This window comes from Saccostrea echinata, unplaced genomic scaffold (genome assembly GCF_033153115.1).
Source record: "Saccostrea echinata isolate AGI-Se365-2 ecotype Australia unplaced genomic scaffold, CSIRO_AGI_Sech_v1 ptg000030l, whole genome shotgun sequence".
NCBI lineage: Eukaryota > Metazoa > Mollusca > Bivalvia > Ostreida > Ostreidae > Saccostrea > Saccostrea echinata.
In genome coordinates, this window is record NW_026889779.1 from 18,577,594 (window position 1) to 18,595,044 (window position 17,451).

General features: G+C 34.2%; 1 protein-coding gene and 1 long non-coding RNA gene across 2 annotated transcripts; both read left to right on the forward strand.

The window, feature by feature from the left end:
- Nucleotides 1–4,410: 4,410 nt before the first annotated feature.
- LOC133196485 (uncharacterized) lies at nt 4,411–7,372 on the forward strand. Its single transcript, XR_009722358.1, has 3 exons — nt 4,411–4,486; nt 5,746–5,816; nt 7,251–7,372. It is a non-coding gene; the product is annotated as an uncharacterized LOC133196485 (long non-coding RNA).
- Nucleotides 7,373–9,048: 1,676 nt separating this feature from the next.
- Nucleotides 9,049–17,451, forward strand: LOC133197466 (myosin essential light chain, striated adductor muscle-like). Its single transcript, XM_061333524.1, has 6 exons — nt 9,049–9,123; nt 9,470–9,497; nt 14,568–14,714; nt 14,949–15,116; nt 16,341–16,427; nt 16,822–17,451. The coding sequence occupies exons 1-6, from the start codon at nt 9,121–9,123 to the stop codon at nt 16,860–16,862; spliced, it is 474 nt and encodes a 157-aa protein (XP_061189508.1). The 5' UTR covers nt 9,049–9,120; the 3' UTR covers nt 16,863–17,451.

A 17,451-nucleotide genomic window follows, 5' to 3' on the forward strand; every position in this document is an offset into this window, starting at 1 on the left:
CATATGTATTTGCAAGCACCCTCTGAACTAAGGTACAAAGACTTTACTGTTCTCTTCATTTTTATTCGTCTGTTGGTTTAATTGTTACTCTACGAAACAATAGCCACAGTTTTAAACTATTTTAAAATATATTGGCGTCATTTGAAAAATTCGAAGATTGAAACTTTCCTTTGGGTCAGGGACATACTTAAAAAGTCAAATGAAAAACAAACAAGAGTCAATATCAGTAACAATGTTTCTTAATAAACACTCACAGGATGAAAAGCCAGGTTTCCCAAATTTGGAAACCCGATGGAAACATATGGGAATCGTGACATCAGTAGTTTCCATATAGTTTCCATTTTATGGAAACCACATAGTGGTTTCCACGTAGATTCCCGATATGGAAACAATCAACCTGTGGTTTCCCATTATTTTCCCAATATGGGAAACCGTGGAAACATGCAGTAGTGGTTTCCACGTAGATTCCCGATATAGAAACAATCAACCTGTGGTTTCCCGTAAGTTTCCCAATATGGGAAACCACGGAAACATGCAGTAGTGGTTTCCACGTATATTCCCGATATGGAAGTTATCAATCTGTAGTTTCCTGCATGTTTTCCAGATATGGAAAACACGTATGCTGTGGTTTACACCTATTTTCCCGATAATAGACATTTTGGAAACGTGTATCAAAAGAATAATAAAAAAAAAAACTGTTTGTGTAATACTGTGTAATAAAATTGAACATTCTGTGACAAATAAAAGATTTTTTTAACATTTTAGTCTCGGTAAAACTCATAAAGACACGCGAATTGGAATTAGTAGTAAGAGAAGATTTAATACAACTTTTAATTTTAGAAAAATCAGTGTAAACTGTTTAGATAAAATTCAATCATTGCGCTAACCCTTGTAATCGCGGGTACCTGCCACAGGTGGAGACACGTGTCGGGAAGACACCTGCGACTGTGTATTTTTTGTATATTCTATGTGATTTGAGAGGGTTTTCTACCTTAAGGGGAACAATGGGCTGTGGTCAAGCATGTACATACACCTAGTCTCCACAAACTCAGTTTAAATTTAGGTGATAACTGCTGGCCATTGATTTGATTTAAAAAAAATAATTTAAATTATCAATAAGACCACAGAATATTGATAAAATAAGCTACATTAATTTTAAGATGTTCAATGAGAGAAGGAAAAAAAAGAATTGTATTTTATTTTTTCATTACTGATTAAAAAACAAAATTTCCTAACCGTTTAAAAATTATATATACTTTTCTATCGGTCTAGAATAAATTTAAATTCTCGTTATGTGATAAATCATAATTCTTTTTCAAACAAATTTGTAAGTGCATACTAGATAAATGAAATAAAATTTCTTAATCGGTAAATAACGAATCGTCCTTGTTTGACATCAATGTAAACTTTGAATATTGAAAACATAGAAAGAATTGTTAATTATCAACTTTGTTGCCTGCTTAATTCGCAAATTGTTTATGAGAAAGGATGCAGGTGGATCTATTATACAACATAAGAACTAAATTACTAATGTTTTGTGTGAAAATCGTATATAGTCCTCTACAAAGACATTGATAAGATAACACAGCAGAATAATATTCATATACAAAATTAATGAGTGTTAACTAAATAACTTATTTTTTATATATATCTGTACACAGACCCTGATATAGTGAATGTCTTTATTTTTCGCAGGGAATTACAATAATGTTGGTCTTAAATGCATACATGCACGTATATTTAATATAGCCATTTTGTACACAAAGACCAATGATGGCTCTAAATAAAGAAAAGTCTATGATATTTATATAACATGATTTTCTTTTCCTTAAGAACAACGTCTTCTGAAGAACTGCATGCTAAGGCAATTCATTGAAGAAGAAAAAATTATTAATTGTTTTACAAGTAGATGCTTAGCGAAAACTTAATATTTTTAAATCGAGTATTATGTTAAACGGAAGGTTACCCCTTTCAAATTTAAGCCCAATCCCCTCCTTCAAAAAAATGGAGAGAAAATAGTTTCTTTCGATATTTAGGTATAATGTACTGATGTGGTGATTGTCAATACATGTACAAACATTTCTTTATACATGCCGTCCATTTCTTGATTTTATACCCCTACATGTACCATTACTTATTTAAAAAAAAAAACTGCACTCAAAACTGTCTACTCAAACCACAGGCCTGTATAATTTCAGTTTGGGGCACAAACTTTACCAGAAAGTTCTTAACTAGCAAACCTTACCAGAAATTACCAGAAAAAAGTTATATATGAAAGATACAGGGCGGTACTGGCTGAACAGCTAAAGCCACGTATATAATACAGCCCTGCACATCAACGAGTATACACCGGGCATTATTTTCCAACAAATCAGATGATCAAGTATTGACAAATTGTTACCAGTCACGACTAAAATTCTGAACGCAATGGACATGATTGTAGGTTACCTACAATAATTCTGAGCTTATTTTAATTATGTGTTTCAGGTCAGTAGCAACAGTTTCAAAAGGGGGGGGGGGGCTTCCATAAAAATCTGACAAGCCAAAAAAAAAAAAAAAAAAGAAGAAGAGCATAACCATTTACTTTCATCCCCTGCCCCCCCCCCCCCCCCCCCCGCATTCTACGGGCCGGTGTTTTCCAAATTAAAATACTGTTTTCCCTACCTTTGCTTAGATATTTGTTCGTTCTTTTTCACCTTGTGTTTACTCTCTTTTTTATAAATCAATTTTCAAACTTAATTAATGTGAAAAAATTCTGATACATTATAACGGTGAGAATTATCTTAACTAAAGGCAAAGATGTTTGAAGTAAAATATAGCAAATGGAAAAAAGTCCAGCAATTTCGTCCACTGATTATTATTGATATCAGGCTAAAATCGAAACCAAAAAAGGAGGGGGTTCAAAATAGTATCTAAAGCCGAACAAGAGAAAAAAATCATCAAATCTTTATTATTCTTGAACCGTCCTTGCTGGTAATTAAATTATTTTGTCTTGATTTTCACAAGCGTATACTATTCTAACATACCCTGATTCCTTCTACTAACTAGCAATTTTTGACACCGAACTTTTCCATCATCACTAAAAATAAAATACTGTTCTGTATACATGTCATGTAGTTCATTTGCAGCCAAATGCAGATCGAAATTTACGGCAGACTTCATGATCAAAGGACAACATTCTTGTCACAAAATAATAAAGAGCTGATAAAGAGTCATCAAACGTTTATTTTGAGGGGCGCAACAGGAAATAAGCTTTGTTTTCTATACTGCAAAAAATATGTTTAGGGACGTATGGCATGTCCACTATGCCCCCCCTCCCCCTATTTTCTACGGTCCTCAACTAATATTCATTTTCTGACGCTTCAAATTTTAAAACATGTATACATGTATAAAGGTTTAACATCTTTCGTTGTGATATTATACATTAATCAGAATAATGAATAATTTAATGAAAAAGTAGTGGGGGGGGGGGGGGGTAACCGGACATTTTCTGTTTGGATGGGCACTACGTACCAAGCCCCCCCCCCCCAAGTCAAATAATTTGAGGGGTCACACCAGAAACATAAAATGTCTCTGGTCACCCTCAGAAAACCTCTTTGTTTTCTATAGTATACTAATTATCAGCAAATTTATTGAAGAACACCCCCTTTCTATGATTAGTGAAGAACTTCACTAAGGATATGAACTCATAATCACCGTAATAGGGAAATTATATTATATATAAAAACTTTTAATACCCTCTAACATAATTAACGTAAACAGGTTCCGTTTCCCATAATGCATCGCTCTGCAGAGCCTTTAATTTCATTGGTCAATTTTCACGAGGCGCCATTTTTGGAGTTGAGCAAGACGGAGATGGACTCGGGTGTAAGGTGCAAATGTGAAAAGTTAACGATGTTTTCGCCACCCAGTGTCTTTAAAACTATGAAAAATGCAATGATCAACAACCAAGGATTAGTGTACGTAATTTTTTATATACTTTTTACGGTAAATAATACTGATATCGGGCAGAACAAATCTTTCCCATCGAAGACCACATTCGTTTTGACGCCATTTTGAAAAGTTCGATATCAAAGTTTTAAATATGTTAGTTTACACATTGAAAAAACGGAAAGAGAAACTTGAATTATACAATATTTAGTGTTTTACGTTCAATCATAGATGTATAGATAGTAGACTTTGTATAGTAAGGCCCTATGGCACCACATTTGTCTTTTTCCATGCTGTATGTTGTATGTTAATGTTTCGCCTTTGTAGATTTTTTTTTAATGAAAATGAATGCTTACTATAATAGTTCTCTCTCTCTATAAATAAATAAATGTGTATGAAATTTTTTTTCGTTGTTAAATCGGATAATAATGTTTGTACCGAATATGGTTTCTTTCTTAATACAGACAAATATATATCCGGTTTGAATACATGTGTTCTCGGAATGCAACTTGTTGTACTTTTGGACTTCTGGAACTTTTTATGATGTAACGACAAGGTAAAAATGAATTATTTCTCCTACTAAATTACGATTACGTCATCAATATTTAAACAAAAAGTGTCCGCAATCTCAACTTATCAGATTATTCACGAAAGACATCATCGTCGATGGAAATTTAAACAGTTAAAAGAGAGAGCTCTTCTTCTATTTACAACAAAACTTCAGAGCGCTGAAGATTACTTGCTGGTGCGCATGCGTGACCTAAGCAAACTAATATAAAGAAAAAACTGTGCTTTTATTTACATTTGTGATTAAAAGAAATGTTACTTTTTACATGATACTGTTGAGGACAGCTGGGGTTAGCTGTTCTCTAAAAATTTCTACTTTAGTGGCTTGGACAACAGACTGGGGAAGCAAATTCCATTGTATTATAGTTTGTGGAAAAAAGGACCATTAGGTAGATTTTTTTTTTGGCAGTATCTAACAAATTGATTTTTTGTCATACAAAAACACAGAATTAGAAATTTATTGATGTTTCATTACACACTGGACAGCTAGACAGGTTTAATATTCATTCTCGTTAAAACAAGTGTCTTGGAGAAATTATAAACCTCAACGTTATAATGAAACGAACTTTATTTCCCTGAAACCAAAAAAAAAAAAAAAAAAATGAAGTAAAATTAAAATACTTAAAAAAATGATTGGGTAGGGGTGATTATGATGGATCTTTTGGAGTACATCAAACAAATCAGTCATAGCTCACCTGAGCCAATGGCTCAAAAGAGCTTTTCTGATCAAAATTTGTCTGTCGCTGTCATTGTCTTAAACTTTTCACATTTGAATCTTCTTCTCAAGAACCACAGGGCCAATTTCAATCAAACTTGCTACAAAGTATCCTTGGGTAAAGGGGATTCAACTTTATTTAAATGAAGGACCATATCTTCTTCTAAGGGGATATAATTACAAATAAATGAAAAATTAATGGCATCATTTAAAATCTTCTTTTCTGGAACCACTGGGCCAGGAAAAATTAAACTTATTTGGAAGCATCCTCAGGAAGTGTAGATTCAGTGTAGATTCAAATTTGTTTAAATCATGACCCCCAGGTGTAGGGTGGGGCCACAATTGATGATCAAGTTTTACGTAGGAATACATAGGATAAAATCTTTGAAAATCTTCTTCACTAGAACCACTGTATCAGGAAAGATGAAACTTGTGTTGAAACATGGCCCCTAGGACTCTTGTTTATTGTTGATCTTATAAGTGAAATCAGAATGCAATACAGTGTAGTAACTGTACATAATATATTCTTTCAGAGAGAAGAAAATTGACATTAAAGGAGAACCAGTAACTAAAGATGTATGATGAATCAAGATGTGATCATGTGGTAAGTGGTAATAAATTCAATCATAAATAGGCATGTATGACAATTGCATTAAAAGAAAAGAACTTGATTCCAATTTTAATTGGAATGTTGAACTACCAGCTGCAAACTACAACAGGTTAGGCATAATAAAAAAAATGTTTGTTTACGGTTACCCCCCCCCCCCCCCCCCCAACCCCAACCCCAACCCCCCAACCCAATATCTAATAGCCAAGTGCAACCCAAATTTTTTTTCGTTGTAAAAATCCATAAGTCACTCATTCGTCAGTTTAACTTTTACATGCATCTTAATCTACCTACCAACCCTATTTTATTTCAGCATGTAACAGTAAACAAACATATTTTTTTGTTTGGCCTTATGAAATTGTATGGCTTGGAGTCTTTTTCACTTCTCTATAAAATTTTCTGTCTGGATGATGTCTAGCATAATATACACCATGCAGTGAGGATTTTAGTTCACCCGAGCTAAAAACTCGAGTGAACTTTTCTGATACCTTTTGTTTTGTCTTTTGTCCATCAAACTGTTGATCCATCAGTGAGCTTTTCACATTTTCAACTTCTTCTCAAGAAACACTAATTTTAACCAAGGTTGACACAAAGTAAGGATATTTTAAATTGTACAGAGGAAGCCCCCTCCCCCCCCCCCCCTTCACCCCAAGGGGAAATGATCAACTCTTTCAGATATTATTGATATGATCATTGTTGAGCAACTTATAATTTTGTAACCTGTAGACTTTTTTTTAAGAATAATGAATATTTGTTTATTTAAAGAATACTTCCAAATTACTTTGACATATCTATGGTATTCAAGATGCCAAAGTTCAACTGTATGGCTATGCTAAAGTAGTAAATATTATAACTTGCTAAAACTTTCTAACATTGAAATATGTTAAATGAAACAAGACAAAAATGAAAAATAAAAATTTACTGATTTCTGGCTGGTCAGTATTTTGATGACTGTCATTTCTAAAATATTCAATGAAACACTTTGAAGCGTTAACTGTAGGTATATGTTAACTAAATATACTATAAGATAATATTTATAAATGAGAAGTTTTGAACAAACATTACAACATTCATGTATGTAAATTGGGGGTAAAAACTGGTTATCGGTAATGGCTATCGCCTTAATTTTCAATGACATAAAACAAGATTTAGAATGCAGGTAAATAATACTAGTATGTGTCTGTACATATGATATAGCATATAGAACTTGTACTGAATGTTGATTAGCTTAATCTTGAATGGCTGATATGTTGGTCGTTTTTGATGAAATTTAGATTATTTGTATGTAAACTGAGTGTACATGCAATATGATATGAAATTATTCATAAGGTATTAAACATGATTAAAACATGTGTATGCAATGCAACATATGATGAATTCATATTGACTTGTATGGATATAGCTTAACATGTATGTGCATTGTTTTTTTAGGGTCCTGTTCTGCAGATGCCATGAGATGATCTGTCTGTCCATCTGATATCACTTGTCCTGAGTATATTTTTTCTCCTCTTAGCCCAATCTCACTCAAATTTAACTCATAGAGTGCCTGTGGATGGAGGGTAAAAAGTGACCTTGGACCAAGTATCAAGGTCAAAGGTCAGTATCAAAACACACTATATATCTTTATTTAAAGTCCTTTTCCAGAGCATAATTTTTTTCCCTTGGTATGATCTTGCTTGTGTGCCATGGGATGAAGGGTTTTTAGTGATCTTTAACAAAATTTCTAGGTCAAATGTCAGTAAGAAAAAAAAAAGATTCGTAATATCCTTGTCCAGAGCACATTTCTCTCCAATTCACTCAACTAAAAGCAGTGTTCTACATGTACGAGATGGTCATATTCTCAATCTTACCTGCTTTAATATTAATCTGGCTTAAAACCTTACTATGTAATGTTCATTATTCGGATTTCATGTCATTAAATTTAAAGACTGAAACTAATTATAATCACTGATATTGGTACATTAAAGGACATTGAGTGATCTTGTAAGATTTCTAAATAATTTTTAAGCATACAATTCTTACATCAAATAATAATTTTATATGAAAATATATTGCAGATCGCAGATGATGTGAAGAAAATACAAAGGAAGCTGGTGTTGAAAGAAGTATAGAGTATTTAAAGAAGTCTTTATGAATGGACTTAGATGTGAAAGACTACTTCATTGTGTACCAAGATATATGATTTTATTTATTTTGATATCATTTTCAAATAATGTTTTTGCACATCAAATGAATTATTAAACATATGATTTGATAATGCTTTTTCCTTTTTATACATTTTCTTGATAGATTTTGAAAAGAAAACAGAGTTTACCAAGGAAATTAATAATACATATTTTGATTTAAACCTGCTGTTCTCTTTTCACATTCTAGACAAGAAAAATTAACCATGGAAAATACAGGGATCCTTGAGCTTCCAGTTGCTTGTCAATCATTTTTCGAAATTGAAATGCTCAACCTACCCTGTAGTTTCCATGGTATGGAAACTATTACACCACAATTACACATTGCTTCCCGTCTCAGAAAAATAAGGGAATCTTGAAGTTTCCCTGTAATTTCCTTTTATGAGACACCAGATAATTCCACCAAGTTTCCATCACACGGAAACCGCTACGCTCCAATTCCATATAGTTTCCTGAGTCATGGAAACTTGAGGAATCACAAGGTTTCCTCTAGTTTCCGTTCATGGGAAATCTGAGGATTCCATCGAGTTTCCATTCCATGGAAACCACTACGCTCCGATTCCACATAGTTTGCTAATTATGGAAACCAGTGGAATCTTCAGGTTTCCCATTACGGGAAACTACATGGAGGCTCAGGAAACTTCAGGTTTCCTGAGATTTCCGTGGTTCGGGATACCTTATGGAATCGGAGCGTAGTAGTTTCCGTGGTACGGAAACTTGACGGAATAACCTGGCATCCGCTGCGGAAACCACTAGGAAACATGATGTAAACATGAGGTTTCCATGTGGTTTCCATATAGTTTCCCATGACGGGAAACTGCTTATTTCACCCAGTGACTTTGTAGATAAATAAAATAAATGTGTGCATGCAGTACATGTATAACCCATGAACGTGATGCAGGATTTCACTCGAGTGTTCCAAGTCAAGTCAATAGTCTCCTCCAGAATTTACTTTGCTATTTTTTAATTTCATCTTCTGCGCCGCTGCGTTTGTGACTTGTGCGCAGTGCTCCACTTGAAGCACCCTCGGTATATATATCCCTGCCGAGACCCATCGTCAGAATTCCAGCATTTAGATTGTGTAACGTTCACTTCAGCCTAAAAGCAGATCATCAAAAATGGTAAGAAACTTCACTGTAAATTTACTAACATTTCATTTTGAAATAGGCACTAATTAATACAACACAGCAATTTCAATTGACAAGTACACTTAAAAAAATTCTAAGCAAGTATGCTTATAGCAAAAAAAATACTTAAAAGATGTTTTTATTTCCATTTTAACGAAAAAATCGAATAAAGACGATTCGACCATTTGGCTATATGCAAAATATTCCTTGTAATAATTTAGTGGAAAGATTTTATTTTTGAAAGAACCTGTTTCTCGTCGGTAAACAAATCAAATTTAGCCTTTTGATCTGCCTAAAATTACAATGATTTCGCTTACTCGTTAGCATTGTTACTTTTCAGTCCAAACTTTCCAAAGAAGAAATTGAAGGTATGGAGAGTTGTGTGTTACCCCCCCCCCCCTTAATGTTCTTTTAATTAACAGCATGGGTTAATTAATTTTTGCAGAAACCTAGAAATCTCATCCTGTGTTGTGCAGTGCAAGTTTAATTTGATAAATTCCACTCTCGATTGGGTGCATACGAGAGTTTAACACTGATGTCAAAATGATCCCGACAGGCAGTATAATGGAGATAGGAAAAAGGGGGGAGGGAGGAGGGTACGTCAGTGATTATTAATGAACTTGTGGCTTTTCTCAATATTTGATAAGATATTAAAAATCAATTTATTAAAATCGAAAGGAATAACGTAATAAAACTTTGCTACATGTACTAATATATAATTCGTTTGAATATTGGAAAAATAATGAGCTTTTAGTTTAAAAGAAAAGGGAAAATGTACAATGTACGTCTTACAATTTCAACCCCATTTTCTTTTTCCTAAAAAAAAATGGTTACAGAGACACGGATTAATTACGGCTAGCGTTGTTTTCTGACATTCCTTGGCAAAAGTTCAAATTCATCAGTTTCTTCTTATCTTTTGTATTAAATTTTGCTGTATGGATTCTGACTAAAATTGCACAAGGAGAATGTACCTACGCACCGCGCTCGCAGGCACGCGCAGGCACGCGCCTTGTGTATACCAGTATCTTGACAGGATCAATGTCAATCAGGGAGGGAGCTTTAATTCGATGTGACGTTATCGGAGGGATCTTACATAATTCCATGGAAGATGATTCTTTACGTGGCTTTGTCTACAATAAGACATTATTTTTATCTTTTTCAAAGGAAATATATCGAGTCTCCTTTCGAATGCATTTCTTACCCAAATGAATAATATTACATCTATTTAAATTTGTTAGGAATGCAAAACATTTAAATTTAGTTATCTATATACATTAAGCTACAGCACATAAGCACTTTTTGTTGCCATGGATACCAATGTTCAAGGGTTGGGTTAGAGCGGAAATAGATGAAGGCAGACAGACACCAGCTGCTTATTTTTAAAAACGAACTGTAAAAACGTCATTAAATGTAATATTCTCCTCGATACTGTAACCTCTTCCCCCTCTCCGACACCGGGTAGAACGGTACATTCGGGGTGGCGGCAATGCGTGACTCGGGGTGGCGGCACCGAGGCGAAGAAAACATCAACATGGTGATTAAACCTGAATTTTTTTCATATGTTCAGACGTGTTAGATCAGAAAATTGTATTCTACGGAAGAGAGCAAATATCAACCTACCTCTGGCCGTTTAAAGCAGCCTATAAGAGTGCTCCGTTTTCTCAAACACTCCTCCTCACTTTTCGGGGTATCAACGTTTTCGACTTTTGACACAATATTCTGTTTCAAAATTGACCACAGAAGGTTTTTTTCCTTATATCTTGAACAGTAATAAAGTAATACGATAGAATAAACTTCGATCCTACTTTATAAGTCAATATATTTTACTAAGTAAGCCAATTTAGGCTTCAAACTCAATGCCACGCTCGGGGTGGCGGTTTCTGTGTCTTGCGGGGTGGCAGCATGTCTGAGAAATAGGGATTATTTTTTCATACAGCGTTCTCCTGACCCCCTTCGAGACAAAAAAGATTCAGATCTCTTAGAAGAATCTAGATTATGTCTTGGCACGATGTTATTTCGCTATAAATGAGGCTATGTCAAACTTTATGAAGTATATTTTTTATAATTTAAAGACCGGAATGAACAAGGAATGGGTACTATGCAGGAACGTAGCACCGTTTTTGAAAGTGGGGGGGGGGGGATTTCAACTGACCTGGAAAAAACCTTGACAAGCAAAAAAAAAAAAAAAGGAGAATTGTCCGAGCTCGAAAATCCTATTTCGTTGGGGGGGGGGGGGGGGATTGTTAGGTTCCAACTTCTTTTAGTACCAAATTTTATTCATACACTACTACAAAACCCTTATTTTACTATTCTACAACAAAAAGTGGGGGGGGGGGGGTGGCCTTTTAATTTACATTTCAAATAGTTAAAAAAAAAGTCTTTGGAAAAAAGTGGGGGAGCCATGCCTCCCCCCCCCCCCCCCCTGTTGCTACGTACCTGCTATATAATGATAGTAGTGTGTTGCTAATACTAGTATTACTTTATACAGTTCCTACATTTAAGTTTTGAACAGAAGTCCAAGTTAAGCAGAATAATCAAGATAATTATAATCAATGTTTATATACACATATATAAATCCTTGTTGTTGTCACCGAAATAAAAAAAAAAACAACTGAATGACTATTAAATTAATAATTGTGATAATCTGATTATCGGGACATATGTTCAAAGCTTAAAGATGGGAGTTTTAAAAAGTAACAAAATAATTATATTGTGGGTTTGCCCATTTTCTGATCTGCGGTATTCCTGTATACATCATTTTCCAGGCAGGTTCCCACTAAACTAAAATTGTCGATTTATGTGTATCACAGGTCAGGGATAAAATTATATATATTTTTTGAAAAAATAAGAAGACTTTTAAAGAAAAAGACAGGGGGTTTCATGAAAAAAGTTGACACCCACAATATAATTATTTTGTTACTTTTTAAAACTCCTATCTTTCGGCTTTGAACATATGTCCCGAGTAAGCAGATTATCACAATTAATAATTTAACATGCAGTCATTCAGTTGTTTTTTTATTGTAGGGACAACAACAAGGATTTATATATGTGTATATAAACATTGATTGTAATTATCTTGATTATTCTGCCTAATTTGGACTTCTGTTCAAAACTTAAATGTAGGAACTGTATAAAGTAATATCAATATTAGCAACTCACTACTATCATTATATAGTGTCTATTCCTTGTTCATTCCGGTCTTTAAATTATAAAAAATATACTTCTTAAAGTTTGACATAGCCACATCTGTAGCGAAATAACACCGTGTCATGACATAATCTTAATTCTTCTAAGAGATCTGAATCTTTTTTTGTCTCGAAAGGGGGCCAGGAGAACGCTGCATGAAAAAATAATCCCTATTTCTCAGACATACTGCCACCCCGCAAGACACAGAAACCGCCACCCCGAGCGTCGCATCGAGTTTGAAGCCTAAATTGGCTTACTTAGTAAAATATATTGACTTATAAAGTAGGATCGAAGTTTATTCTATCGTATTACTTTATTACTGTTCAAGATATAAGGAAAAAAACCTTCTGAGGTTAATTTTGAAACAGAATATTGTGTCAAAAGTCGAAAACGTTGATACCCCGAAAAGTGAGGAGGAGTGTTTGAGAAAACGGAGCACTCTTATAGGCTGCTTTAAACGATCAGAGGTAGGTTGATATTTGCTCTCTTCCATAGAATACAATTTTCTGATCTAACACGTCTGAAAATATGAAAAAAATTCAGGTTTAATCACCGTGTTGATGTTTTCTTCGCCTCGGTGCCGCCACCCCGAGTCACGCATTGCCGCCACCCCGAATGTACCGTTCTAACCGGTGTCCGATAACACAATAGATAAAATTATTATAGATAGGTCATTATATTATGACATGTAACATTACATGAAGTATATCATATTTTTTTTTACTAGTTTGATTTGTAAATAGGAAGACATACATGAATACATGCACTATTTTTGTGCTCGAACATTCAGGGATGTAATTAAGACTTTTGAAAATGGGAACTTAAAACTTGCTGTTTTAACTGTTTATATGCTGTAAAAGGCAATCTCTGCCCAGAGTTATCGTACCCGCTACGTAGCGAAGCGTAATACACCCTCTGGTGAGAGATTGTGTAAAAGGATGTATAACTATAACGCATGTTGACATGTTGCAAACCCGCCTCTGTCGATTTCTTAGAAGTTATTTATAGAGTCCCTAACGGATTGAATTCCCTAGATTATCGTTTGTTTAGTAAATGCTGTAGAATGGTTTTTGCTTTTTGGTTTGGCTTGTTAATGATAAATAGGAATTTGAAACGTTAGATGTTTCGCAGAGTATCGAAACATGATCAGCAGCGAATCATATTATCACCCGTTTAAATAAGTGAATGCGTTTTGTTACCTTAGTTGCTGTGTTTTGACATGTGTTCTTCAATTTTTGTGTGCTCATATGGACAAATCACCAACCAACTTCAGGGGGGGGGGGGGGGGGACTGGCCAATCATGAAGACATCAAGAGAAAAATGGCCTATCGCCATGTTCACTTTAGCCTTCACTTTAGACTTACGACGGGTATCTATTTCTCTTAAGATTTAAGGTCGATTTTAAGATTAATGTAAGATTAACGTAAGATATGAGAGATTAAGTCTTACGATAAGAAAGTTTTGTAGGCATCTAAATATCAATTATCTGAGACCCCCCCCCCCTCCTACACCCCGATACCACGTACCTGTTTTTACAACGATACCACGTACCTGTTTTTACCCCGATACCACGTACCTGTTTTTAGCCCGATACTCCGTGCATGCCTTTATTACTGATTTAAAAATTTAAAAGCGCCTGTACTTCACTTCTACAGGAAACTGTTTGTTTTCCTTAAATTCTTTCTGTTTGCATTAAATGCAAGCCAATTTTCTCTTAATGATCTGTAAACAAGCAAAACAAAAACAACAACAACCAAAAAAGCGGTATCTACCGACACAGACTTTCGATACTGCAAAATACTGGCTTTCGACTGTGATACTTCTATTGAAAATTGATAGTTTAACAAAAAATAAGTAGATCCAAACGATTTTTCAATCATAATCAAACCACAAAATATATCCTTTAGATTCACCACTAGATAACCTGTATACATGCGAACATGATACGTGTGTGCATAAGTAACCCAAAAACAAGTCTTTATGAATCACAGCAAAGGATAATCGCGGAATATTTTCTAAGGAAGGGAAATTCTGCAAGGAAAAAAGTTACCTGGTTTTATGTACAAACATATATTCATAAAGTTTTAAAAGGAATACCTCTTCTTAAAGGACGGAGGTGTGGGGTGATTAACACCCCCCCCCCCAACCACCCACGCTGGCTTGCTAAATATGCCAGTGCAGTGAACCCGATCTTTCAGCCCATTGCTCAGTTTGTTCATAAGGTTCACCTTTATTTTATTCCTGCATTTCAGAGGCCAAGGAAGTGTTCGATCTTTTTGATTTCTGGGACGGTCGTGACGGAGTGGTTGATGCTGCCGCCATTGGTGACGTCATCAGATGTGTGGGTCTGAACCCAACCTTGGAAATCGTCAAAAAGAATGGCGGAACATCCAAAATGGGTAAGCTAATGGTTATTGATAATAAATATTTAGACTCCTGAGAAAAAGTTTATTTTTGCGATAAATTTTAACAAAGATTAATCAATTTTCAAAGTTAAAAAACAATATGCACTGCCAATAAAATGACTAATGATTTTAACTGTTTAAACTTTATATAATGATCAATGATCTAGTTCTCGACGATTAAAATTTTTGCCTGCTCTTTTTACATACTTAGTGCGTTATCAATTTCAGGTGAAAAATCTTACAAATTCGAAGAGTTCCTGCCAATCTTCGAGACTGTCATGAACACCTTAGAACAGGGAACCTTCGCGGACTACATGGAGGCCTTCAAAACTTTCGACAGGGAGGGGCAAGGTTACATTTCTGGTGCTGAGCTTCGACACCTCCTCTCCTCACTTGGTAAGCCCCCCCCCCCCCTCGCGAAATATGATTAAGGACCCCTCTTATACACTGCACACTGAAGAATTTCAAGTTTCAAGTTTTTTTAAGTTTCAAGTTTTTAAGACAAAGACCCCAACTGGGGTATATGAATGCAAATGATACAACAAAATAACATACAAGCATGAAATGAGTGGCACTAATGTTAATTACTATATACATGTATAGTTCAAAACTTCAAAGTATAGAAGGCCTCTGCTAGTATTAAATAAATCTATATGTATTACAACATATATCAATTCTGTGGTGAGTTTTTTTTAGAGTAAGAGTGATCTGACCTTAGATCTACAATAAATGAATTGACCTCTTTCTTTCATACACTGCATTTATTTACTTAATTATTTAATTTGTAATCAATTCATGCACCTATAATAATTAAATACTTTATTTGCATGCACTTTCCGTAATCAAATAAGCATCACGGATTTCTTTACATCAATAATTGTTGTCTTTAAACATTTCCCTTGTGTAAATGGCTCGTACTCTTTGTTGAAATGAAGTAGATAAACTCAATATTAACGATTTTATACCACGTGTATAAAGAGTTTATATAGGCGACTCTTCACCCAGTCAGAGAGAGAATCAAAGTTGTGTATATAGGTAAACCAAAAAAAGTATAAATATGCAATAAATGTTATGTGCAATTATTCACAATCAGTACACAATTAACGATTTACTTTTGTCCTATCATGGACTATCATATATGAGGACGTATGCTAGTATAGTAATCGGACCTTGAGCCTCTTGCTTTAATTTTGCAATATTCACGGCAAACATAGTTAAAATTTTATTTCGCAAAATAGACATAAAGGGTTATTTGAGTATTTTAAGAAAAAGAGTCTATTGATTTAAGTTAAATCAATACTCTTTTTCTTAAAATACTCAAATAACCCTTTATGTCTATTTTGCGAAATAATATGTTTGCCGTGAATATTGATGTCAACGAATATTCGAACATTCGAATATTCATTCGATGAGTTGATATTCGAATATAAATTTAAGATTCGAATATTCGGTGTTTTACAGATTTCTTAATAAATTTTGATTAACCTTAAGTCATTTAAGGTAACAATATAATTATTTTTTACCGTAAGCTTTTGTATTATGCATGCGTATTGCATTAGATTTAATCTCTAAAAAGGGCATTTTTTTAAAAAATTGAAACAACGTTTTTGTCTTGATCAGGTGAGCGTTTGACAGATGACCAGGTGGACACAATCATCCGAAACACAGATTTACAGGAAGATCTGGAGGGAAACGTCAAATATGAGGGTACGTTATATAGGGTAGTCAAAGTGAAACAGAATATTAGAGCAAATCTAGCCAGGGACAGTCAATTCCGACGGGTTTATATTAATGTTCCTTCTCGTTGACCTGAAGAATTATTTCGCTATTTTCGTTGTATTTATAGAAGTGGAAAAAATGTCCATTCAATGTAGAGCCCATTTTTGCTAGCCAAGTTTTCCGATCCGAAATCTACTCCGATAGGAATATCATGTTGTAAATTTTGAATTTATTAGGGGGATGTTGTAAATTTTGCATTTACCTCCCCCTAGTAAATTCAAAATTTACAACATGATAGGAAACTCATTCTAATTGGCTTGTGAAATGTTGTAAAACCCTGTATCATTGTTAGTTTTCTAAAGTTCATTTATTTATTTTGCAGAATTCATCAAGAAAGTGATGGCCGGACCTTACCCCGACTAGACGTTATTGAAAAAGAAATCTTTAAAATAACACATATTCAAAAAACATTTACAATTTTATACAGCAATGGTCATTAACTTTTTCACGTGGAAGTTACAAGTCTCATTGACGGATTTTCAAAGGCTAGATATTGTGTTTCTGTGTGTTACTCCGACAGACTAAACTTAAATTCTGAACATGCGCACTGGAGATGTTTTAATCACTGGAAGTGTTATAAAAACGAATGGATTTTTTTCCCTTCATTTTGTGATGTTATTTGAATAAATCTGCTTCTTAACGGATAACAGTTCATCAATCATTGCGTCATGTGACTGTTTTGTACAGTTTGTTCGAAAGTTGACACGTATAGAAGAATGGAGATCCTCTTTGCATCCTCTGCTGAGTGAATATCGCACTATCTTTTTATAAACTTAACTCTCGTCAGAATGTATCTTTTTTAACGTGTGTTTTTAAAGAAATCAATTTCATTCCAAGAAGGACATGGGATTTACCAAAACTGATAAAGAAGCTTAAACGATGAATTGACATATTTTGTATTTATATGTAAATTATAGTAATATATAGATTAATAATAAAATGCTGCACTATT